At 45.3% G+C, this 26,215-nt stretch overlaps 1 protein-coding gene across 1 annotated transcript in view; it reads left to right on the forward strand.

The window, feature by feature from the left end:
* BMP2K (BMP2 inducible kinase) overlaps positions 1-26,215 on the forward strand; it is a 1,074,721-nt gene that overhangs the window by 765,564 nt on the left and 282,942 nt on the right. The window contains exon 11 of the mRNA XM_069626343.1: positions 15,568-15,758. Within this exon, the coding sequence (XP_069482444.1) occupies positions 15,568-15,758 (191 nt within the window). The remainder of the gene's footprint in view (positions 1-15,567; positions 15,759-26,215) is intronic.

Raw genomic sequence — 26,215 nt, forward strand, 5'->3', positions numbered from 1 at the left:
CCTCATGCTACCTCATGTCAGAAAAAATACAATCTGAGGGTCCTAGACGTGTGAGGGATCATGGGTACAGTGGACGTCACACTAGGGATAGTATTACTGGCACGCCCTGTGTCGACGCCCATTTTAGAGTTTCGAAAAACAAACTGTAATACTCCGCAGCTTCCACTAGATGTCGGCCTATGCACAGCATGTGAATCTAAGCAGATACAAGCATCAGAAATACGATTACGGTGAGTAATGTATCATATATATATATATATATATATATATATATATATATATATATATATACACACACACACTCGTGAGGAGCATTGGCAAGGACATTAAAGCATGGTTTTGCAAATGTGCCCGTGTTTTATTTTTTGACAAGTGTAATAATGTAGGTACAAAAAATAGTCATATACCTTTGGTGACTGAGGTATAGCCTGTGGCCGTGGGCAGTAGCGAGATTGTCTGGGTCATGGCATAAAGTTATGACACGGACAATCTGGCTACTGGCCATGACCGATAGGTACGAAAAATTGTGTTAAAGTGGCTATGTCTACCTGGGACCGGCTATGTGGTAAAGATATTCGAAGGTAGGATAGGTTTGAAAGGGAAAAAAACGTGGTAATATGTTCATAGGGTTTTGCAGGCTGCCATGGCAAGGGAAGAGGGGCTGTGTATGGAGCCCCGCCTTCTCTTTCCATGTTGGCTGTCTTGGAAAAGGATTTTCCTTCCTTCTTACAGCGGGACGCCACAGGCGTCCTGCTATATGAAGAAAAATATGTTTTAGCACCCTGGGTTCCCGCTTTGGGAACCAGGGGTGCTAATGGCCTTTATCCCCCATTTCAGGGGCTGCAATGGACGCTAATGGTCCATAGCCCTCTTTATTTATTTATTTATAATTCACCAATGTCCGCAGACATCAGGCTGTGTGGTAACAGTACTTGTTGAGGAAGATTAGGTGGAGGAAGTCAGCTTACTACTTGCTGAGAAAGGAATAACCTTTCTGAGAGCATTGCGGTCTTTGGATTTGGGGTGGCGGCGCATGGAGGTGGTCCGTAGGAGTACTGTCCAGGTAGTCTGCGACTGAGTAGTGCATTTCACTTTGGTAGCTTTATCCTTTGGTACACTCCCAACAGTAGCAAATAACTGGTACACCCATGATTCGATCTTGGTGCTAGAGGTAGGCACTTCCTCTACCTCATCTTCTTGGTCCTCTTCACTGTCTTTGAAAGTAGTGTGCTTTTTTTGTTGTGAAGGTCCTCCAGCTGGTGGTGGCTCTTGGGAGTGAGGGATGGCAATGTGTGTAATAAACTACATACTTCATCACACAATGTAGTGTTCTAAAGAACATTTCATTGCAGTGTTCTTTCTAGTACAGGAACCTACTCATACAGAAATGTAGGTATTGGCTGCAGCATACACCACACAGGTGCTATATTTGTAATTTTCCAAAGTTATATAATAAAACGGTGAATGCTTCTGTATCAGACTTTTCCGTACTGTGAAGCATGTACTAAGTAGCTAATAATGCATCACTTACTACATATTTCTACTAATGCACACAAAACATATAAGACTACAATGCATACAAATATGGGGCTTATATATGGAGAGTAAAGTAAGCAAACAAGAGGCAGTACTATTAGAAATTGTGTATAATCTACATGATTGTATTTACGCACAAAGATGATTGCTGTGTTTCAGGCCTGCTTCTACCCCTATATATGTGCATCATAAGATGCGATTAAATTCTAAGGAAAGTAGTGTAAGAATATGTGAGAATAGCAATATCTATAAATGTAATACCTTTAGAAAGTTAAGTTTCTGACTGTCAGTAAATAAACCCACCTGGCCTAGATATGGCAGTGAACAAAAAAGAAGGGGCTAGACATGTGATGTCATCAGTGATGTCATCAATGATATTTGTGATGTCCTCTTTGATCACCTGGGTTTTAGTCTTAGCAGTGCACGGTGGTGGCGCGAGTTATGGTTGCTTAGCTTACCATAACTAGCAAATTTCAGGGGGTTTTCGATTTTACTTGTAAGAATAACATCCTTTTAACGTTTTTTTTTACTAAATTTCATAGGTTTTTATTAGTGCAACTTTACCATAACGTCCCTTTAACAAAGTTTTTTCATTGAATTTCACAGGTTTTTATTAGTCCAACTTAACCATAAGGTCCCTTTAACAACGTTTTTTCAGTGAATATATATATATATCTCTGACTTGTACAAGCCTTGTAGTTCTCTCGCCTGGCCAGGCCAGACCAGCTACTGCTCATAAATCTCCTAAGAGAGTCTATCAATGGTGAAGAAGTACCACAGCATCAAGACAAAGACAAGTCACAAATTACCTTGAAGTCTGGGGACTATATCCTAGAGAAGATTCATGATAAAGAAGCACTTTGACTGCACTACAGACCTCCGATGAAGGTACGGAAACTAATTGACTGGTGAACAGCTGTCCTACCAGCCCTGCCTCGTAAGAAAGGTACTCGTCAATTGTCCATCGACCACCTTAAGCTAGCTCCAAATTGTTACGCCTCTGTTCCCGAACAACCTGACCAGCAGGCAAGAATGTACGACCAATTGACATTCACATTAACTCCAGAAATCTCCGACTTGTACACGGAAACCTCCACATCCTCCTATAAAAATATGACTATTGTTTTGGGCACAGAAGAGCCAGAAATAAGGCTGGACGTACAGCAAGCGCAAGGTCTATCCGTAGGATTTTTGACCGTCCAAAGTGCAATATGAACTGTACAATGTTTATCTGAGCAGTAATTCTTTTTTTTGCTGTGGATAAGCTTTCTCACCTTTTTTGTCTTATTGACTTCGGGAGATTTTTTAAATCCAATGGAGATCCGAATGATCAGCCAACAGTTGAACATTTCAACCTTAGACGCAGCACATGCTCCTAACCCAATACACAAGAGGTAGGTGCATGCGGCTGATTTGGGAGGAGTCTGTACACAAATAAGCATATACCCACTAGAGTTAGACAATTCTGGACACGCCAGTATAAAACTACAGTGAGCCTAGTATGCAACTCCAGGTACATATGCTATCAATGATAGATGACTCCAGGTTAGTGACCCCTAAAATGCACAACACAGACACCTATAGGGACCTGTTGAGATCCACGATAGAAGCTTTTGCTCAAGGAGCCCTGTTAGATCCTGAAGAGGATCCAGAAAGGTTAGCTAACATGGCAGGCCATGTATGTTTTGTAAAACATATTGACACCTTTCTTTTATACAAGAGACAGCCAGTGAAGTGGTTAGACATAACCTACTGGGAGCATTGTCCTGTTCCTTTATTAAACTCGCCACCAGAGTGTAAGGCACAATTCCCTTATGTACCAAAGCCCAGGGTGAAGGGAGAACTTATAGTGCAAAATTAATGCATATATTCCTCCTACAGATGGCCTGTTTATGTGGTTTACATATTATGTGGTGTATGATAAAGTATTCTATGCCACAATGACTGAGAAAACATGGCAAGTCACAGTCCCTCTAAACACGTCAGAGGCTGGTGAATCTTGGCAAGTACATGGAATAGACATGCTAGATGTAGCATGTAGAAATATACACTTGTTATTTTCCTCAATCACACTCCTTTTGCGGTAATATGTAGTTCAGACCATTTATCCGCATATCCAGACTGCAAAGTCAAGGAGGGTACATTTTGGTGGACAACTGCACAACTTAACGAAGCAATAAAGGAAGGTAAATATGAATATATTACAAATGCCTCAGGCATTCCAGTAGGCTGGAATCTTGGCAGCAATGAATGTCATAAAAGGCACAAAGGTTTAAGTGTAGGTCCTTACACAGCTTGGGCATCACAAAACATTTCACAAACCTATGCCCTTTCCATGGGCAAAGCATGCCAACTAATGACGAAGCGAGCCCGTTTACATGAGGTTGTTATGAAATAGACACAGAGGGGAAGGTCAGGTAATTGGTCAGCAATTCTAAATAGAATAGGTCACCTAGAAAAGGTTAGGAGCAAAAGGTAGACAAAGAAGTTGAACTTACGTGGAAGAAAGCAGTCCTACACATCCAAGGACTGCCTAAATTGCCCATCGAGTTGAGTCGTTTTGTAGCTGATGGCAACTTCATTGCATTGCAGTAGGAAATCTACAGGCTTACAGATATGGTGCAGATCATCCAAGAGCACTTGGTAACATTACAGGATGACCAACAAGCAGTGGTCGAACTTCTAAAGAACAGACTTCCTGAACACACACTCTACAGTTGTTCCAGACTGGTCTACCAACTCATGATCAGAGCAGCTGGCAGAACTGAATCCATCTAGACAAGGTCAAAGACAGCAAAGTGTAGGCGGACTCTTAAACTACCTGAGTGTACTCAAAACATTCTATGGGGAATCAGCGTGGGACCAAGACACATTGTCGTGGACACTGCAGGGGATCCTGAACATTCCTGTGCCAGCAGAAACACCACTGTTTTGTGAAGAACTACAGTCTTGGGGCACCATGCACCAAGTAGACAAGCAATGGATACAAACTGAGGTGCCGTATACCCATGCTTGCATGACCTTTGAGGACTGTACAGTGCAACTGTTTTTGCTGGAGGACTGTGTGGGAACACCCCATACAAGATGCCAGGACATTCTCAAGATCAGCCCATGTGAGCAGAATTCGAACTCGACCAAATGCACGCTGAGTGCAATTTGAATTGAAAAGTTCAGTAATAAAGCTCTAGTTATACCTAATGGATCCTACATCATGCAGTTTAACGCTTCATGCTGTGGTCTGTCTGTAGGGTTTGCCAGCTTGATCAGTTTTAAAGTTGGTAAAGTGTTGCAACATTATTCTTCATCCATCTGTGCGGTCTGAGCTAGTGCTATTGAATTAGCCTCAAGTGAAGCCAACACCTCTGAATTTCCCACTATTATTACTGAGACTGACATACCTCCTGGATATGAAGATGCACATCACTAGTTCCACAGAGACTTTCGTAGAAGCATCAAATAGTGCACTGCAATTGGCCAAAGACCTACTGGAGAGAACGCCAGACTGGCCCAGGGAGATTCAAACCCTGTTGGAAAGCTCCATTCCAACAAATGCGAGCTCCATCATGTGATCCATCCCTAATGAGCTGATGAATACAGTTTCTTTCCTTCAATCGATGAAAGTATTTTTGACATTTTTGAAAACATAGGCTCGGGAATCACACCTGTGTTCTACATCGTCCCAGCTGGCGATATATTTTTATTTTGTCTTGACAAGTAGCAAAAAACGTGTTCAATGCACCAAAGCTGTATCCTGATTAACAGAAGAGAACATTTCGTGTAATGAACATCCACCCATCTCTGATTCATCAGTGACTGGAAATTGTCAGCTGACCAGAACGTGCTGCAGCCGGCTCTTCTCAAGAAGATAGATATATTTGTTTTACTGTTTAGTAACCAGTGAAGATCCTGAGCGATCACTTTTTAGTGAATACATATTATGTAATGTTTTACATGTTCTTTTGTCTCTTCACTCTTATTTCCATGATACCTGGAATGCTTGTTCTACGACTCATGGGGGGGATGGGTGACATGTAATTTCGTGTCGAACCATGTCAGTCATGCATAAAGCACCATATTTGTGAGCCGTAGATCTAGCTTTGCTGCAAATACTTTCATATTTAGTGAATGTGGGATCTGCTTTTGTAAAAGTATTTTAAAGCATTGAGTGTGCTAGAAACTGGGACCAGCGCCAGTGTCCTTGAAGCTGTAAACGTAAAGTCTTTTTCTATAAAAGACTCTGCCATCTTCAGTCACGGTCAGTTTCTCACAGCTTTGGCCATCTGGAGTCTACCCGGGGGGGGGGGGCGGGGGCTGTTGGGGGATGGGTGATACTTCTGGTGTGCTCCTGGTGCGAGCTGGATGCGAGCAGGCCTGTTTTTGCTCGGGAGGGAGCACTTCCAGGAAGGATGGAAATCGCTGGCTTTGGGTTTCTGGAGTCACCCTAAGAAGAAGATCCTCAGTCCCCCTGGGATGCTCTGGGCAGTGGATGCGTTCCTGGGACCCCCTCCCTGCCGCATTCATATGGCTAATGCTATAGATTGAGATGGAGACGCCTCGCAAGCGATGAAGGAGTAATGATAGCATCATTTACTGCAGGCCTGACTACTTTATTGTCGTGTCCTTGTGTTCAGCAAAAGGCCCGGAGCACAGACTGCAAAAGGTGATAGATGCCCCAGAAATTAGGCAACAGTAATTGTTAAATTCTCTGAACTAATGCATTGGAAGCTTCATTGATGCAATGTGCAATTTCCTAACATTTTAGAAGTGTGCTGGTTTGTGGTCCAGTTGCCGGCTCAGATTATACAGCAACTGGGATTGTGAAGCCTATACAATACATGATTGGTTTCCTTCATTCAACACATTTATTGTAGCATCCAGCAGCACAATACATATCTAACATTACAGACTAATGATAGCAACAGTGTGTTTGATGTGCAGTAAGAACAGCCCTTTTGCTTATTAGTCCTAAGAGGACACATGTAAATGCTACTTTACATGAATGTTGAATGTAAGGGCTTTTTGTTTAAAGGATTTATTTGAAACCCTTTTAAATGTGAACTGATAAATATTATCCATGACGCTAATCTTGTTTGTCACCAGTTCTGACCTACACATCAGAAATCTCATCTGTAGCCTCAATTTGGGGAACGTTTTATTAGTAAGAGTCCTCTTATTAAGCACCTAATACAATAAAATGAACAGAAGCACTACCAATGCACAGAATGTGGAAAAAGGTGCTATTTAATTAACATACTTATTGCCCACACGAGAGCATAGGTGAAAAACCTGATTCGTGCTCCGAGTGTGGGAATAGCTTCCATTTGCATGATCCACTTAACTACCCCCGAAAAATGCATACATGTGTGGAACATCATAAGTACACTGAATGTGGGAAAGGGTTTTTCTAGGAAGGGATCCCTTAATGGCCACCTCAGAACACATACAGGTGAGAAACCTTATCAGTGCAATGAATGTGGAAAAGGATTTGCTTTGAAGTAAACTTACTCTCCACCTGAGAACACATTCAGGTGAGAAACCATATCACTGCACTGAATGTGGGAAAAGGTTTGCTCAGAAGGGAGATCTTACTATCCACCTGAGAACACATACAGGTGAGAAACCTCATGAGTGCAGTGAATGAGGGAAAGGGTTTGCTCAGAGGGGGTCTCTTATTTACCACAAGAGAATACATTTAGGTGAGAAACCCTATCACTGTACTGATTTATTGTTTTATTGAGAAGGACTTCCTATTCAACAGGATTCCAGGTTCTCACCTCCATTTAATCTCCCCAGCTTCCAAGGCGCAGAGAGTATGAATATTTTGCCCATTTTTAATATCAAATTGGGAAAGAGGAGAGGTATAGAGGGCAGATCATTCTGTGAACTGCCTAGTGCGATCTGATGAGGCAGGAAGTTACTTTTGTTTGAAGGAACTAGATTGCTCCCGAGAGGATTGATTGATCTTGAGGACATATAGAGGCAAAGATAGCTGCCTACTCATTAAATACTTTTTGCATATTAAGTACGTTATGTTAAGTGACTAATAATGGTAGTAATGTTTCTTTATTAATTATTTCTCATAATTAAAAGATTTACTTGCTACATGAGTCTAAGATGCTTTCATCGAGTGCTGATTACTGAGAAGTGTCAGAAGACTTTGAACAAGACAATTAAGTGTGGGGCATCTATTTAGATGTATTGATGTGTTAGATATGGTACATGTCTTCTAATACACATATGAAGGGTTACTGGATGATGTGAGCAGTGTACTATCAATAAACTGTATGTGACATTGGTAATCCCCTCCTGGGCAGATGAAAGTGAATAGCCGCCTACTGCAGGGGTTGTTGCCATCTCTGCTGCACAGTGAGTGGTATATACTTTCCCTACTTCTACCACAGCCCCTGTTGGAGGTGGTCTTGTACACTCCCCTGGGGGTGGAGAGAAAGCTCTGGAGGTAGGGGTGATCAAAATCACATCATGCCTACCACTTGATTGATGGGGAAGCATGTTTGCTGGAGTTGCTGAATCTCTCAGCAGCATTTGACATGATTGGCCATGGAGTGCTTCTTGACTTCCTATAACATTGTATGGGTATCGAGGGCTGGGGTCATAGTGGGTTCCATTGATTCCTGACTAATCAGAGTTGGTCTGGGGGGACAGTCCCACAGTGGTCGTCTTTCAATGCCTTTTGGGGTGCCCTATGGGCTGATACTGATACCCATGATCTTCAGTCTATACATGGAACCACTGGGGAAACTGGTAGTTGGCTAGAGCATCCTCATGCATCAGTATGCTGATGGAGCCCTAGTTTTACCTGCTAGTGGCACCTGATGCTTTTTCCACAGTCTCTAAGACTGTCTTCAGGTGATCAAATTTTGGATGGCTTCACATTTTGTAAAACTCCTTCAGCGTTTGCCTTTTGAGCTAAATCTCTTAAGATTTGCTTTGGCTCCCTGTCTTTCTTCTGTTCCTCGCGTGACTCTCTTATGGAAGCTGCTAATGTCCAGCTGTATTACACCTTTTGTTTCTGGTGCTTCACTTTTAGTATTTTAGTTCAAACGTTTGTTCTTTCTTGTATTGAGTTTGGAACTTTTCCTGAAGGTAGTTCTTCAAGCTGTAGACAGGTTTGTGGTCTGAGTTAGGATGTTCAATCCGATTTCTCATATTCGCAAGCAATTCCATTGGCTCTCTATGGATATTATCTTGTTTGAGACTGCTTGCCCGACAAAAGGATCTTCATTACTAGACAGTTATTTGTCCAAAAAAAAACAGTTAGTTCCCAGTCGGACTAGTGGTCTTTGGAGTCTGGATAACCGCCAAATGGAGGTTCCCAGATTTCTGCAGGCCTCTATGGGAGGAAGGATAGCTCGGGGGCAACGCGTTTGTCTTGGAAGCAAGACATCGCACGGCAAAACAGGTTTGAATCCTGATCCCGTGCTTAGAAACCACTGGTATTAAGCGTGTTTATAAAAGAACAATTCTAATTATGTTCATGAGATCTTTCTCTGGAGCAGCCGATTTGTGCTGCAAAGCTCTTCATTGTGTTCTTACACCAGACAGTTGACTTTGGGGTTCTGCAAAATTTTAAAAAGCGCAAAGCTTTTTGCTTTGTTCAAAGTATGATTTGGATTTTACATTGGTTTTATTTTAGGTCTTTGGGTTGGTTGATTTTGTAATATTATTTTTTTAACTTTGGTTTTTATTTGCATTTGGAAAATCAATGACAACACAGTATTTCTTATTTCCAACAAAGGTAGTCCACCCGTGCCCCCGCCCCCCCCCACCCATCCTGCCTCTACTGCCCTCATCTCTTAGTGCGTTCGGGGGACAAACGTTCAATCGACAGTAAAACCTCTTATGGATGAATGTTCAAACATAATATTACGTTGAGTGGACTAGAGTGTATTAGATTGCAACCCCTCTTTTAAGTCATCACAGCGCCTCCCCTCTGCCCCTTCCCTGCTTCACCGTCAGTCTCTAACACACTCCAACTTGGACAGCAGCAGCCCCCATTCCTTCATGGAGGACTTCCTGTAATCATTTACTATGGCTGTCAGCCTCTCCATTTCATTCATGTTATAGTTTTTATTCCCACTCCCGCCTTTTGGGCATTCTCCCCACCTTCCAATGTTGGGCCTCTGCCAGTCCTCCAGCCCGTAACATAGCCTCACACACCCTAGGCAATCGGTACTCCCCCTGGTCGGGATTCCCAACAGTATCTGGAGCGGGTTGGGGGACAGCTGGGTCCCTACAAGGTCCTTGATCCAGCTAAGGAGCTCCTGAGAGAAGATGCAAATTAAGACCACATATGGGCGAGGGACCCCACCAGGCCACAACTGGTGGGGCACGTGCCACCCGTGCAGTATCTTAGTTATGTTCGATGGTGGAGGTGAATAGGTTGCTATGGAATATCACCCGAAAAATTCTAGCCCATTCCTCTTCTGTGATTTCACCCCCTGCTAGTTCCACCCAATATCTCTTAAAGGTGTTTCTCCCCATCTCTGTGGTCAAGATCAGTATCTTCTATATGCTAGAGAGGGCGCCCTTCCGGGTGGTGGTATCATCTAGCCATTTTTCGAACTTGGTTAAGTCCTTGGCGAGCCGATTGTCCCATTTCAGGTCAGTGAACATCCCCTTCAGCCTTAAGTATTCAAATATCAAGATCGTAGCCCACCCAGCCCCTCCTGAATTTTCTCGTAATCTCTGAAGCGACCCTCCCCAAACGCCCTTCCCACCCTCTCCAATTTTCCATCCGATCACTGCTGAGGGGACCTCATCTCCTGCTTCGTCAGTTGGAAATGGTAGGGGGGCCCATACCAATGCCATTGGTACGGGCCAGGTCAAGAGAGATCTGTTCTTTCACAGGTCCCACAATACACCCAGTGTGGGGTGCTCCCTTGCTGCCCTCAGGATAGACTTATACGGGGCCCACAGGTAGTCTTGCACCTTCAACAGGTGCATTTGTAAGTCCTCCAAATAGGACCAGTAGGTTCGAAGACTCGCCCTCAAGTGTTCCAGCAGTACTCTGTTGTGCTGCTTTGTAATATAAATATGGGTCTGGGAAGCCAAAACCCCCCTGAGCCGGAGCGTCAAGGTAACCCACTTCACTCGCAGTCTCTTGTCCTGCCAGATAAATCGAGATAGTGCCCCCTTCAATTCGTCAAAGAAAGCTTCTGGGAGTCTCACTGGGAAGGCGGTAAACAGGTAGAGCAGTCTGGGGAGGACGTTCATTTTCACTGATACTATCCTCCCATACCAGAACGGTGTCAGAGGTCTCCATCTCTTAAACTCTTCAGTCTTTAGTATATATACATCAAAGTTTGCCTCTGTAAGGCTCGAAAGGTCTCTCTTCACCATTAGCCCCAGGTACTTGGTTCTGGTACGTTCGACCCTCATCCCTGAGTACCGGGTGCAGTCATCTAGTAGCGGGCATTCTGGGCTCACAGGCATGATGGTGGATTTGTCCACATTGACGTTCAGGCCAAAGAGGAGCCCTTTGCTCTTTATTTGTTCTAAAGATGTCGGTAGCACAGAGCTCACCTCTGTGAGATAAGTCAAGATATTTTCTGCGAAAAAGGACAGCTTAAATTCCACCTCCCCACACTTAATGCCCTTGACCTCCTGGTTGACCTTGATCACAATCACTAGCGGCTCCATCGTGAGGGCGTACAGCAGTGGCGAGAGGGTGCACCCTGCCTTGTCCGCCGTGCCAGACGAAATATCTCAGACATGATACCGTTCACCCTCACGCATGCCATCGACTGTGAGTACATCGCCTCTACCCACTTCAAGAATCCCTTTTTCTTCAGTACCGCCTTTATAAATGCTCATTCCACCCTGTTGCACGGCTTCTCGGAGTTCACAGAGACCAGGCACGCAGCACTCCCCTGGGTTTGGGCCTGCCTGGATGTTATCGGCGCCCTGTCTACCCTTTGTGAAGCCCACTTGGTCCCCGTGAACCAGGGACAGCATAAGTCCCTCCAACCTTGCCCCAAGGATTCTAGCCAGGATCTTCAATTCACTGTTCAGCAGCGATATCGGGTAGTAGGAGGCACATTTCGCCGGGTCCTGGCCCTCTTTATGTATTGTCACAATCGCTGCTTCCAGCATGGAGCTCGGCAATGGACCCCCCCCCCCAACCGTATCGCATTAAAGACCCGAGCCATATAAGGGGCCAGAGTAGCTCTAAACCTCTTATAAAATAGTGCCGAGTACCCCTCACTCCCTGGGGCTGTAGCGGACTTCAACCCTTTTATAGACTGGACGACCTCCTCTTCAGAGATGGTCTCCCTCAGGCGAGGCGCATCCCCCTGTTGTACCCCCGGTATGGTACTTTGCGATTTGCCCCTTGTCTCCCTCAAATTCGGACTCGTAGAGCCCTCCATAGACCCTGGCGAATTCCTTCCCCACACCCTCAGGGTTGCGCACTTCCACCCGTCCTCTCCCCTAATTTTCCCAATCAACTTCTTTTCCCTCTCCTCCCACAGACTCCAAGCCAGTATTTTGACTGCCCTCTCCCTTCTCTCATGGTATTTTTGCTTTAGGAACTTTAATTTCTTTTCTGTGTCCTGAACTAGGATCACCTTGAGCTTAGCCCTATAGAGCCTCAGCTTTGCTGCGCGGGACAGTGTGAGGTGCAGAGGACTGACAAGGCCCAAATCACGGTTCATTTTCCCTAATCTCCTAGAAGAGGCCTTACCCATGGTATCCCTTGCCCACCCCATTCTCTTGCAATCTCTCTTCGGGTCCAGCACCATTTTAAAATCTCCCCCCACCACCAGACGGTCTTCCACAAATGTCATCAATTCAACATTGACCCCTTCCCAGAAGTCTGCCTGCCCCGTATTGGGGGCTTATATCGAGCACAGGGTGATCCTTTGGCCTTTCAGGCTTCCCTTAATGAACAAATAGCACCCGTTCGGGTCCCTTTGTGTCACATTCACCACCAGCCCCAGGCGGGTCGACACAATGATCACCACCCCAGCTTTTTTCTCTGTGCCCGAGGCTGTGATCACCTCCCGCACCTGCTTTGCCCCAAGCCTCAGTTCCTTGCCCCTCTGCCAATGAGTCATTCATCACCTGGCAGGTGAATTCAGCCCTTTAACATTGAGGGAGCCAATCACCAGTTTATCATCTACAGACATCTCTCGAGTCCCAATCCATCCATTTGAGCCATCACTCTCCTTGAGAAATCGTCACTTTGGTATGGAACCCTTGCCACTCGGGGGGTGGGGGGGGCTGTTCCCGAACCCCTGAAACAATGTTAAAATGGAAAACCCCCCTCTGGGTGGGCCCCAAAATACCCCCTCCCCACCTCCCTCTCCCGTCCATCCAGCCCGTCCCCAGCACCATCACGGGTCAGGAGAGGATCAACAAAAGGACCTGAGTCAGCAGGACTCTCTCAATCCACTGTTTATTCTTACTGAGCCCCTCTCTAACTCCACCAGCAATTTTACACCACAACCCCCCCCCTCCATTGAACACTGCCACAAACCAAGTCACGTTTTCCCTCCGCTCCCATTACGCTTTCTCATGGGCCATGCAGATCCCTCGGCCGGGTGTTGAGTTTCTTGCATTTGTGGGAGCCCTGGATTTTGCCCTGTTTCTGACTGCGTTCTCACCCGAGCGGTCTGCTCAGTGCTGTGAGTCTCCCATTAGCTCCCCGACACTCAGAGGATGTCTGCCTCCATTGCCAGTCTATAGGGTTGGCTCTCATACTCAAAGTTCAGCGAGAACGGGAAGCCCCATCTGTAGCGTGCCCCTCTCTCCGTTAGCCACTTTCTGAGAGATCCGATAGATCCTGGAAGATGGTCACCCTGGCCTCACCCAGGGCAATCGTACCCCTGTCCCTTCCTTGCCTTGTCGAGGATCCTTGTCCTCTGCTCATAGTAGTGGAACCTCGCTAGTACTGAGCGAGGACCCCTGGCCTTCCTCCTGCCTGATTGGCACTGTCGAACGCTGGTTCATCCATACCATCATGGCCGAAGAGGATGCATAGGACCTCTCGGATAGCCCTTAATGTCACTTTATGTCTTCCCCTCCTTCTCTGGGAGGCCAATAAAACATAGGTTGTTCCGGCTTTATCTGTTTTCGATGTCCATTTTTTCCAGTTCTGACAGCTGCACGCCCACCTGCATCCGCAGAGTGTCCATAGTGGTCTAGTTGGACTCTGACTCCTGTATCTTGTCCTCCACCGTAACCAGTCTCTGGTCCATTATGTCCCGCCTGCCATCCAAAGCTATATGGATGCCACGAAGGTCCTCCATGAGGGCAGCAACATCTGACTTCGTTGCAGCTGGGTCCTCCGCCATTGCGTTTGCCTGCAAAGTTGGCCCTACCTCTGCCAGAGTGGAGCTGGGAGCCACCCCGGGAAACTGGAATCGCTGCAAGGACTCTCTCTAGGACATGGGTCTCTTCGCCGGTCGCTGCAGTGTGGGCCTCGCGTGGGGCGATCTACAATTGCCTCTATGGGGATACCCAAATGCTACTGGTGCCGGGACCTGGGGGTACCCCTCGAGTTGAGTCCACGTCTATACCCCTCAAGTGGGGCCCCCACCCCTTCAGCTAATGGCTGCCTCTTGTCTTTGCCTGTTTCATCCAGACTCTGTCGCTGGCTCGCTCCTCAGATGGTCTCCCCAGCAGGTCCCAACGTATAGCAGGCCCCCCGCCTGTGATCGCCTCCTGTTTCTACTGGCATCACAGTCTCTCCCTGCGGCACAGGCCTCAGGGACCGGTCAACTCCCTTCCTCCAGCAGGAGCCCAGTCGCCGTTGGGTGGCGCAGGTGTGAGCATCTTAGGTTGGTTCAGTCACGGGCCAAGCCCAGTTTGCTACTGCTTTCTCCACTGCTTTGCCCCTTTTTGGGGGAAGGGGTCACCGGTTTACTCTGGGTGAGGGCGGCGGGGAGTAGCAGGAGGCCATCTGGGATGTCACCCGTGGTGTCATGCCTCCTCCGTGGCGCCGCGCAGGGGACCAGCACCACACCTCACCTCTTCAGTCCGTGGGGCCTTCACTTGTGCAGCCTCTCTCCTGAGCCTTGCGTTGTCCCTCACTCCAGCTGTGTGACGCCTCCGGAGTGATTCAGCAGCCATCAGGAGTAAACCCATGCCTAGCTCCTCTGCCGCTGTTCCGTTTATGTTCAGATTTGGAGCGGATGCGGCCCGAGCCTTAATCAGCCGGTGGGGGCCCTCGGGCTGGCGCAGGGTTATTAAAGGGGGGCTCAGGAACCCTTTACGTCCTGGCATGGCAGAGCGGAAGGATTAGGTGGCCATCCTTCACGGGCCTCCTGGTGGCCTGTTGTAATGTTTTACTATAATCGTGAAACACGGTACAGAGTTTTAATGCTCTTCAGTGCTACGATTGCTCTTGACAAGGAAATAGTAATTCTATTTGTTTTATTTTCTGAGTTCCTTGTTATTAAACTTATCAAAGGTTGGAATGCTACACGCAGTCTGAGGAAAAGTATTGTGAAAAAGAAAACTGTGCACACTTATCAGATCTTGGGTGCGTCAGCAAATGTTCAACGCAATTTCTTGATTGTTAAAGGGTTTTATCTTGGAGTAAGTCAGATGGGCACATCGGGGACAAGGACCTCTGTATCAAGTGTGTACATGCTCTAGGGCAGGAGTCTGCAGCCAGCAGCTCTCCAAATGTTTTGGACTACAGTTTCCGTGATCCCTCGACATTGCCTTTGCTGGCCATGGTTGATTGGAGCAGTAGTCCAAAATGTCTGAGGGGAGAAAGGTTGCAGATCCCTCCCTGCGCCAGGAAACGTCAAGAATAGTTTCTTTGCTGCTGATATGCTTTGACTATATCCCACGATGGACAGGATTTCCCATTAGACTGTATGGGAGTTACTAGACTACTTTTCCTGCCTTTGCCTCAGTGTGGCACAATTTTCATTATTTGGGGCAGTAAGTATGAAACGTATTGCTCAGTAATGCATAGCCTAGATCTAGGCTCCTATTAACTTGTATATCCTGTGCCCAAACTATGTCTAGCGAAATTGATGTACAGCTACTTCATTGCAGGGCATCCAGTATCTGGGACTGGTGAAGATATTTTGTTGGACCATGGGACTAATGTGCAACATTCTCAGCCACAAAGAGTACTTCAACAACTACAGCAAGGAGATTGGCGGTTACAGCAACTGCATCATCTACAGCACTCCCATCAGCAGCAGCAGCAACATCAACTACTTCGAGATGTTTACATGCAACAGGTACAGCTTTTTATAATTTGTCAAGTGCAATTCAATATTGTTTTCATCTTTTTTGCCACCAATATATTTTTTTCCTTGCCTTTATCCTGCACATTCCTTTCTTTGTGATCTCTGCCTAAGTAATCTGTTAAAGGTGGCTGCAGGAAGCATGAGCCGCCCATGGTGCAGCAGGAGCTATGTTTAATATTTCTCCTTGTGAGGAAAAGGACTTCCTATGCCAGAGACGCATGGTGGCTTATAATCATAATGGGTTCGTCCATCAGGCTATTGCTGCTGGTGTGAGTTATTCTCATAGTAACATTCTGCACCTGTTAACTGCACAATAGATTCTTGGTAAACAAGATGAGCCGTCAAAACATGTAGTGAACTTTTCCGCATTATGTACACCTGAGTAGTGTATTGACTTCCTTGACCATCGCCCTTTCTGTTCTCATACTACTAGATTGAATAGTGCCTCTTAAGGCCTGATTCCACTCTTCTAATAGTATACACACTTCCCTTTAAGTGCCATTAGCCCTGAAGCTGAATGAGGTTTGCATTCTTAAACGCAACCTCCTCTACTCAAGTTACTTGCTGCCCTTCAGCCAGTACCTTCAGTGTTGGTTTTCCTTTGACTAAGTTACAACATCAGCAAGCGGGCTTCTTCCTCTGTGCAAGTATCCACATGACCACCTTCATATTAGACAGCCTCTCAAGCTCCCCACTGCCTGCCTGCATCTACACTTTGTTCTTTTTATGCCCCCTGCCCTCAAATCCCACACTTTCTGTATGACTCTGGCTACACTGACAATTCAAATGATCATTGCCACAAGACCATGTATCAAACATGCCCCTACAGATTTGTGTGCCTTGTATACATGTACGTATTCTTACGTCTGTGCCTGGGATAGTTATTCATTGTCCCACTACGTAATCTTGAATTGGTAATTTGTTGGTCTACCTCCCAACTATCTCACCCTTGGAAGTGTGTGTGTCTCACTGAACTTGGGAGTGCAGCCCGCACCGCTGGTCTCACGGGCCTTGGTCCATATTTTTGCTCACTTTAGTGTGCCATTTCACGGAGGCACCTCACCAGCGGGATTGCACCCCGTCTTTAAACACATCTATATTAAGTTTAATGAACCATTTATGAACTTTGGTGGTGCACGTTCACCTTAATTATATTGTCACTGAACACCTTTGCCATAAATAAACAGGATATGATTTCCCCATTCATCCAGTATGTCACATGGACAATAATCAAACTTTTGTTGTGGCTGAACAAGTACAATAGCCCTGCTTTTCCCTCATAGGTTTTTGTTTCACTGCTGGCATTTTCCTATTTGGCATGGCATAAGCAGCAGGTTCTGGTGTTGCTGACCATGCTCCATTAGTCATTTTCCTGATGATCCTGTTCCTAGCCCCACAGACCATAGTTTTATTTAATCCTTCTGTTATTAGGTTTTCATCAAGAACAACATTTATCATATAACAATACAGTACCTAAACGGGTAATATTCAGCCAGCCTATCCCATGGTATGATATGTACAGGCCCATTACAAGTGTTTCTACTCGTGACAAGACAAGGGAGGGAAGACGGAGGGACGACACAAAAAACAATCTTACTAGGCCTTATGGCATTCAGAGTGAGTGAGTGAGGGAGGGGAAAAGGCGAAAGTGCCAGGGGGAGGGAAAGGGGAAGTGCAATCAAGGAAGCGTAGCTCTGGATAAGTGCAGCCAGGGCAGTGCTGCTCTGGGTAAGTGCAAGGAGCCAGGGGACTGTAGGGTTGCAGTTACAGCCCCTAAGTGCGCGATAGGCCCGGAGGTAGTGCGGGGGGACTGGTCATGGAGAAGCCTGGTACCCAGTGAGAGACTGAGGGTAGCCAAGCAACCAGTCAATGCAGCAGACAGGTTGTTCAGCAAGGGAGAGAGAGAGAAAGCAGAGGAGAAAAGGAAGGTCTTGAGCTGCTTCTGGAACTTCACGTGGTCCGGCTCAAGTTTGAGAGGGTCAGGGAGGCCCTTCCAGAGGCAGGCACCTGCAGAGGAGAGAAATCTGCCCCCCACTCTCTGCCTTGAGAAACGTCTGACCAACAGAGGTTGAGTAAGCTGAGCGAAGTGCTCGAGAGGGGGGGGGGGGGCGGCGGTATTTAGGAAGAGAGAGTTGGATGTTGTGCGGGCACTGGCCCCAGAAAGCCTTGTGAGCGATGCAGAGTCTTGAACTTGATCCTTGCAGCAACAGGGAGCCAGTGAAGAAATATCAGGGCGGGAGAGATCCAGTCCCTGGACTTGAGGCCAAGGACAAGACTTGCAGTCCGGTTCTGGATTAGTTGCAGAGGGCGGAGAGTAGAGGAGGGTAGGTTGAGAAAGAGGCTGTTGCAGTATTCCATCCTAGAGGGAACTAGGGCTCTGGAGATGATGAGCTTCTGGGGGAAAGTGAGAAAAGGAAGAATACCTCTGAAGAGGTGTAAGCTGGTAGGGGGGACTTCTTGGCAAGGTCTGTGATGTGTGGAGAGAAGGAGAGTGGAGTCGAAGATGACACCAACTTTTTTTGCCTCACAGGAAAGTGAAGGAAGAGGTCCCAGGGAGGGCGGCTAGAGTGAGAGAGGGAAAGAGGGAGCAGGCGTCTGTCTCACTGGCATTAAGGCAGAGATTCTTGGAGGCGCACCAATCCTGAATTGCGGATAGACAGTCAGGAATGAGCGTGAGAGAAAAGGAGGCTGAGGGAAGCCTAAAAGAGAGCTTGGTGTCATCTGCAGAAAACTGAAAGCTAGCTGAGATGTGTCGGGGAGAATTCTCTGTTTAGGCTGAATTTCCTAACCTAGTGAGTCCCCCAGCAGCTTTGCTGGATTTTTGGGGTTTATTTTGTTTCTCCTGCCAAGAGTGAGACTCTTTTACCCTCACTCTTGGGCATGATTTGAGTGTGTTCCTTTGACTCTAGATGTGTTTAATGGGCTATGGGGTCTTTTACTCCATAGGGCTTCCTGTGTTTTTTGTGATGTGTGTTACACAGCACCCTCAGTGCAGTAACACAGGGGTGTCATAGTGACCCCCCAGTATAGACTCCATACCCTGGGACTGACTACTGTCTCTCAGGGCATGTAAAGTCACCATTGACTTTACTAGTCTTAAATTCTGAACAGAACCAGTACAAACCATCATATTGTGGACGTACTGGCTGGGGCAATTCGATTGCCCCGGGGTCTGTTAGTCGAGGGGCACGTCTCCGTCCTCCCTGATTGAGTTTTGGCTGGTGGCAGTGGATACTACTTTTATATTCAACCGCAAATATTTCTCTAAGGGATTTTCCCATTGTTCGAGGCTACTATCTTTATTTATTTAGTTACGATAGCCTCGAACATACCGCCGGTTCATTTAATTATTATTAATTCTCCGGTTGGTAATTTTTGCCAAAACTCGGTTCTAAAATGGCGTTTGTGTTCTCTTCTGTGACTTCAACCCAAGTCGAGCCCTTTGATCCACTTTTTGGCGGGCTTCTCCACAGAAGCCCTCCAAAGTGGTGCCACTCTGTCTGGGGTACTTAGGAGGGGTGGAGGGGGATTTAGGCACCCTGGACTGAGTTGCCTAGGCAACTCAAGTCGCACTCCGTCCTGATTGGCTCAAGTGGTGAGCCGGCCCGGCTTACCACTTAGCATGTTTGAGTGACAGCTAGGCTGGGTGAATGGGGGTTTTCTGCATAAAAGCAGGGCTTTGGGGACTGGGACTTCAGAAGTCGCCACAGGACCTAAGAATCCGAAGAGGGAGAAGCTGAGCCGACCTGCCACGACGACACCACCGGTGGAGCCCTGCTGGACCGTCTCACCACTTTTCCCAACGACAGAGGAGATCTCCCGCCGGAGAGTCTTCTTCCTTTGACTGGTGGGGATAACCAGTTTCGCCGTCTTTTCGCCTTCCCGACGCATCTCGTGGCCGCCTTGCCTGTGCCAAGCACCCCGGCAACCGGAATACCACGTTTTACCACGACCGCGAAATAAAGGGGTAATACCTTTAACCGGAAAACTCTGCGGCTGGTTTCTTCCCTGGCAGTGCAACGACCTTCATCTTTCCTCCAAGTCGAGATCTTCTCTTCCCCTGGACGACGACAAGACTTGCACCCGCTGCCAGGAACAACTGCCACCGCTGGAGGATCCTTCCCACTTAAGGTACTGTGTCCCGCCTGGCTTCCTTGCCACCGACTGTACGGGGTAGATTTAGCCCCCGGCTTTCGAAACCTGGGTTAGCCTGGGACACCCTGGCTAAACTTTTCTGAGCCTCTCTAAACTCTTTTTTCGAACTCCCTGCAAGACTTTCTAAGCCTATTGTAACTATGTGATCTTTTGCGCATTTGTGCTCTGCTCTCTCTAAGAGTGGGCCCAGCCTATGGACTTTGGCTCACAAGTGACTTTTTGCTCTTCTGCCTTGCTAATAGTGTTCCTAAATCTTAGATTGGTGTATCTTTCCATATTCCGTCTTTTTCCCTCCCTTTTTCATGAACTTATTGGAGTGCCATCTATAGTTAAGCGCTCACCTCTATATGGAAATAAGTGGTGTTAACTAAGACTTATCTGATAAGGAATACGGGTTGTATATATTATAATAGTAGTGCTGGAGTGTTTCAAACAGCGTGTTTTTAAATAAATAATTATATACTTTGATACTAAAGCTCTGGTCAGTGTTTGCTTGTGTTATTGTATCTGAGTGCCTATTGTGTATACTTTACATACTGCCTAACTCTTCTTGTGGGAAGTCTGACTGCTCAGCCACAGCTACCAGGTAAATCTGGGTGGTACAGACTGCTACCAAGTGGGTTTACTGCTAACACCTGTAGTCCTAAATCTTTTGCAGTGTTCCCAAAGGGAACTGCACAGGTTTCTGCCTAACAAGATGGTAGAGATCAGGTGGGCCAAAGGCTCCAAGTAGACATTGAAGAGCCAGCGTGAGAGGTTAGAGCCCTGGGAAACGCCACGTGTGGAGAGAAAGGACCCAAGTTGGACCTGGGAACGTCGGTCCAGGAGGAAGGAGGTCAACCACTCCAAGCCCTTCACTTTGGTGCCCAGGTTCTCACGGAGCCGATAGATCAGGATGACATGATTGACCGTGTCAAAAGCAGAGAAAAGATTGAGGATGAGGACAGATGGAAGGCTGGAGTCAAGATTAGCAAGCAGATCTTCACAGGTGTTCAGGAGAGCAGTTTCTGTGCCTCTGGCAGCTCTGAAGCGAGATTGATGGTCATGGAGACAACCAACAGATTCAGTGTGGAAAGTAAGCTGGCAGATGGCCAGCTTTTCCAGTAGTTTGCCCAGAAAAGGAGTGATGGAGATTGGGCGATAGTTTGCCGGACAGGTAGGGTCAGCAGATGGCTTTTTTAGGAGGTGGTGCAAAAGGGAGTGTGGAGAGAATGGAAAGATCAAATGGTGAAAGAGATATTACAGAAATAGGCCAAGGCTGGAGCGAGGGTGACAATGTGGTCCTTGATGGCTCTTGAGGTTTGGACAACACTTTCATCGATTGGATTTGTCTAGAAACATTGTCTGTTGTTATTGGAGATAAAGAGGATAAAGGAGGAGCAGAGTCGGAGGCGGCCAGGGGGGGCGCCGAGAAGTAGATGGGGAGAGGAAGAGGGGAGCAAGGACAGGATGTCATGATTTGTAGTGGTGACGAAAGAAGCCAGAGCCGTACAGAGGGCCTGGGAGGGAACAGGATACTTCAGCAAGATTGGCCAGCTCCTTCCAGATTTTGAAGAGTTCAGCCGTGTTACAGTCTGCGGGGATACGGTCACTAATAAAAAATTTAACAAAAACTAAAATCTTTTCTAAAATCAGCAATATGGTATAACACGATCAAGTCAAGCAGGAATGCTAATCGCCTAATGTGCACGCCCATTTTTCACTCTGAGATGCACAGTTTAGCTGGGTCACCCCAGCTCTGTACAACCACATGCCTTGCTGCCCCTATTGCCACTGTCTAGAATAGTTTGTCATGTCGGTACACTTCCCCCTCCTCCTTACCCCCATACACTCAGTAAAAAGAACTTGGGATCAGTCGCTATTTGTCAGTTCATAAAGGTGGAGAGATGTGTGGCCACCGCAGACAAATACTTCTGTATGATTGGACAGACCCATATCGCATGTATAAATCTACCGATGACGATTTTACAATGTAGGCAATTAGGCGTGGGTGCGCAACCCCACCTGTGAATCGTGTCCCGAGAGTAGTACACCCTGTGCATATACTTTGTGTGTCAGCCGGAATTTGGCCAGGATAATGCACTCCCTAGCATTGGTTAGTGCCTCGCTCCAATCTTCCGCTTCAATAGGACCTAAATCCCGAACCCAATTGTCTTTTACCTTCAGTTCTGCTGGGGAGGTGAATGACATTATCGCCTGGTATCGTTGAAATAGCTTTATTCTGGAACTTTTCCATCATAACGTTTGCTTACAACCGTCAATCGTTATGTCAATGTTTCAAATATTAAACTTATGTTAAAAGCCGACACATGTTTCAAGCTTTGCCCTTCATCAAGACTTTTGTACAATACAAGAAGTTAATAATCAATAGTTAGTGACCCACATGCAAAATGTGAAGGAACCAAAAAATATTTCACAGAAAAATAGACAAACAGGAAACAAAAATAGTGGTTTGCTGTGGGCACCATATTTGAACATTTAGGATACATGATGTATCCACTTGCTAAACGGCTACGTTCACGAGACTGCCAGTCCATCCCATATTTCAGCAATAATATGAAAGCAGACCTCTATTGTAAAATGTATTGCAACTCAATTACCTTAATTACACATATGTTCAAAAATTGCAGGTTTACCTATGCCTGTCCGTGTCATACATGTTATTTGTGCACAAAGTATTGCTCATATATCACCACAAATTATCCTGATAATTGCAAGCACCCTATTTAAATATCACCAAATAAGATTGAGTCCCATGAATATTAATTTGTATGTATGCTCAATCTTATCTTAAATGTTTCCACAAAATGTGCTGACAATTATGAGCGCTATTTTTCAATGTTGCCAATTGAGATTAGTTATCCATCACCATTATTGATCTGTTTGCTGGATCTTGTTTTTCATCGTAACAAATACATACAATTGAATTTGTAAAGTGTATTGGAAACGGCTCTTGATAGTTTGTTAGCACTTTTGCTGCACTTCTATAGTAATTAGGCTCAGTTTATGATGGGTCTCCTTTGCATGGATAAAGGGAGAATTTCCAACATCTTAAAATAAAAGGGCATGGTCTCTTAGCCCATGCGTTTGTTAAACAAACCCAATATTTCAATAGTTGTTCATTATTTATTTATTTATTTATTGGATTTGTAAAGCGCACTGCAGCCCTCTAGGCAACGAGGCGCTATAAGTAGACTTAAGAAGGCTTGCTTGTGGGTTACAGTAAGTGGCCCAATGTGTGAAGCTTAACAACATAGTTATTTATACAGTTGGGTTACTGAATACAATGTTCTACAATACAGAGTATGTCGAGTTCAGGTTATAGCGAGTAGAGACATTATAAATGAGGAATAGACTCTTTAGACAAAGAGCCTTGTTTTTAGGGCCTTGTGGAAGGCGGCATGGGACTCGATAGATCTAATCTGGTCTGGGAGTTTGTTCCAGAGAGTGGCGGCCATAGTTGGGAAGCTCGATCCTCCAGCACGCAACATATACGTTTCTTTCATTCAGATTGAGAACTGTTGAGAAAATCAATGTATATCCCGAAAAATACTAATCACATTATGTCTAGTTATTCCACTGGTATCTAGCTAGTGCCAATGTTAAGACAGTCGGGTTGCCCTTAGTTAAAATATGTCTTGCTCTTTCTTCCTCATTTCAGCTTCTCTTCTCCTCTCGCTTTTCGGTTGCATATCTTTTATGTTGCCTGTTTTGGGATATTTCAGGTTGTGCGAGCCAGCTTACAAATATGAGATTCCCTGGATCCTTCTGGTATTGAAGATCCGCTTGTGAATTCTCACCCCCATGCTGACGGCGCTCCCAAGTTCTGAACCCCAGTCTTGGGCATGCAGGTGTCGGTATCCTGCACAATTATCCACTGTTTTGTTAAATAAGGTATATCCACCTCCAAGATACTTTTCGTTCTGCAAAATCGTACTTGGTACCCTCCAAGTTTTTTGCAAAGTATTTTTCCTCTGTCACCTTTTATGTGATAATACTTTTAAGCATTGCCTGAGCATTAGAAGCTTGGGTTTTAATTATTTTGTATAACTAATGAAGATATTACAAATACACTTAACACACATCTTGCTACTGTACTATTTCATGGATTGACCTTCAACCCATGCAGATTTAGTGACGACGTTTGCAATCAATCTATTTTATCTGTGATGTATGTTTTCATTTAATCTAAGAGCAGAGCTTCCTAGAAAAGACTGGGTCTGGGTTTTTTCTGTTAAGTTGGTTTTATAGGGCATTGCACTGTGCCACTGAAGACATTTCAGAATGTCTAGGCTTGTGAAATGAGCAAGGGGAAGATGGAAAAGCAAGAAATGGATGTCCCAAGCAAAGGGAGTGAGGGATGCTGCTGGGAAGAATAGTGTGTGATGCCAGTGTTGCATGTCAATCCTGTTTGCTGGAATATAATTCTGCAAGAGAGGCAAAGGAATTGTACTTAAGTGTTGTAAGTGGGTTGTAGCATACAATGTAATGCTGGGTGTATGAGGGTCTCAAGATTCTTCTCATCAAATCCTGTAAGTTTGGAGACTTATTTTTCTCTGCATCTCTGCGATTTACACCAGGTAAAACTCCTGAGTGTTCATTCTGTGACTGCGCAGCTTGCACTAAGAGTGGCCTAGTCAAGAATAGAATGTATACAAGTCTGTGTTGTTGCTAACAAAATGTAAGAGAATGGAGTGGTTAAACTGATAAAGTAAAATTGACAGTGCCTGGTTGCTTGAACCCACAAAGGTTATTAAGAGTTTGTCATGTCATCCAAACTTCATTTTAGTTCACGGTGAGACCGTAATGTACCCATCTGTGTAACCCATCTATAATATACCTTGTGGTCCCTATCTACGCTGTTGTCATTGAACTGTTAAAGGTGGCTGTACGATGAACAGGGTAGGGAGGGAAGGGCCGGTTGTCTGTTCTCCTCTATGCAGTCAGTCTGGCACCCTTTCAGTTGAAATGATGTAAATATGTCCTTGGCTCACTGGAGGTCAGGCTTTTAAGCCTTCCACAAAGCCATGGTATCATTCTGAGCCTGGGTATTTAGAAACAAAAGAAATAACAGGGTAAATTCAAAGACAATATGGGAAATTAATTATATTCCCTAACCTTTACACAAACAGTACTCTATCACAACATAAACGGTACTTTGGGAGGAAAAAATGTTGACGAGAGCTTGACTGATCATTTTTTAGGTAAAACACCAATTGGGTAAACAATGTCCTATCTATCCCTGAAGGAAGAACACCCTAACCCTAAAGGGAGTGCCTAGCCCTAGAAGGCGAATTGTGTAACGCCTATCTAACAGGGATAGATGGAGAGGAAACTGTCCCTCGTCTCTACCAATTGTATGGGTATATTGAATTTCATTAAGATTCTTCTAAAAAAAGAGAGCAACCAGTACAGCACAACCTATTGGCTACTACAAGCAACAAGACTGATTATTAGATCTTGTTGCAACGACTAATTTAGCTGGCATGGACATTATTTAACCGTGGGATTTCTGTACATTTTGTATTCACCCTAAGGCATCAAGTTTGCCACATACAGGTGGTTGTGCTTGTTAGATTGATGTATAAAAATATACCCATGTTACTGGTAAAGCAAATATGAAATAAGGACTTACCCCTGTTTCCTGTTTACGTCAAAATTCAGAGTACACACTGACACATAAAGGCTTGCATCATTATGACACTACCAGACTCAAGACTTTTGTAGTTGTATAGAGAAAATGTTTGATTAATTTATTTTACAACAGTAGTTTACTCTTTATGGCATTTCATATATAAAAAACGTAATAGACAACATAATAGTTACAGTATAAAAAAAACATATTTTTCAAGGGTTAACATACAGAGAAAACACAGACTGGCTTTCTTGTTATGCGTCTGTTCACAAATTCTTCACTCGTTTCAAAAAGGATTTTTCTTCAACAGTTTGTTAAAATTTCAAATTAGTTCTTTGTCAGGATGTGTCGTCAACACGTTTCGGCCTGCTGTTATGGGATCAACCCCATCATTGAATGGGTTTTCCTGATGTCTTTTAAAGGCCTTCGTCAGGATAGATGGTGATTTTTTTTTTTTTGGTAAAGCTTGTTAGTCTTGTAACCCTCAATATAACGTACTCTACAAATATTAAGACAAAGCATAAACTGAGTCAATGTGCTGGTCTAGGTTGATTAAAAAAAGGTTTGCCTTTGGTCACAGATGGGTCTAATCGACTAACCTTATTTTTCTATAGTAGACTGGAACAGGGACAATTTTCTTGTCAGTCTCATTTGATGG

This window comes from Ambystoma mexicanum, chromosome 6p (genome assembly GCF_040938575.1).
Source record: "Ambystoma mexicanum isolate Mex_15411 chromosome 6p, UKY_AmexF1_1, whole genome shotgun sequence".
Taxonomy (NCBI): domain Eukaryota; kingdom Metazoa; phylum Chordata; class Amphibia; order Caudata; family Ambystomatidae; genus Ambystoma; species Ambystoma mexicanum.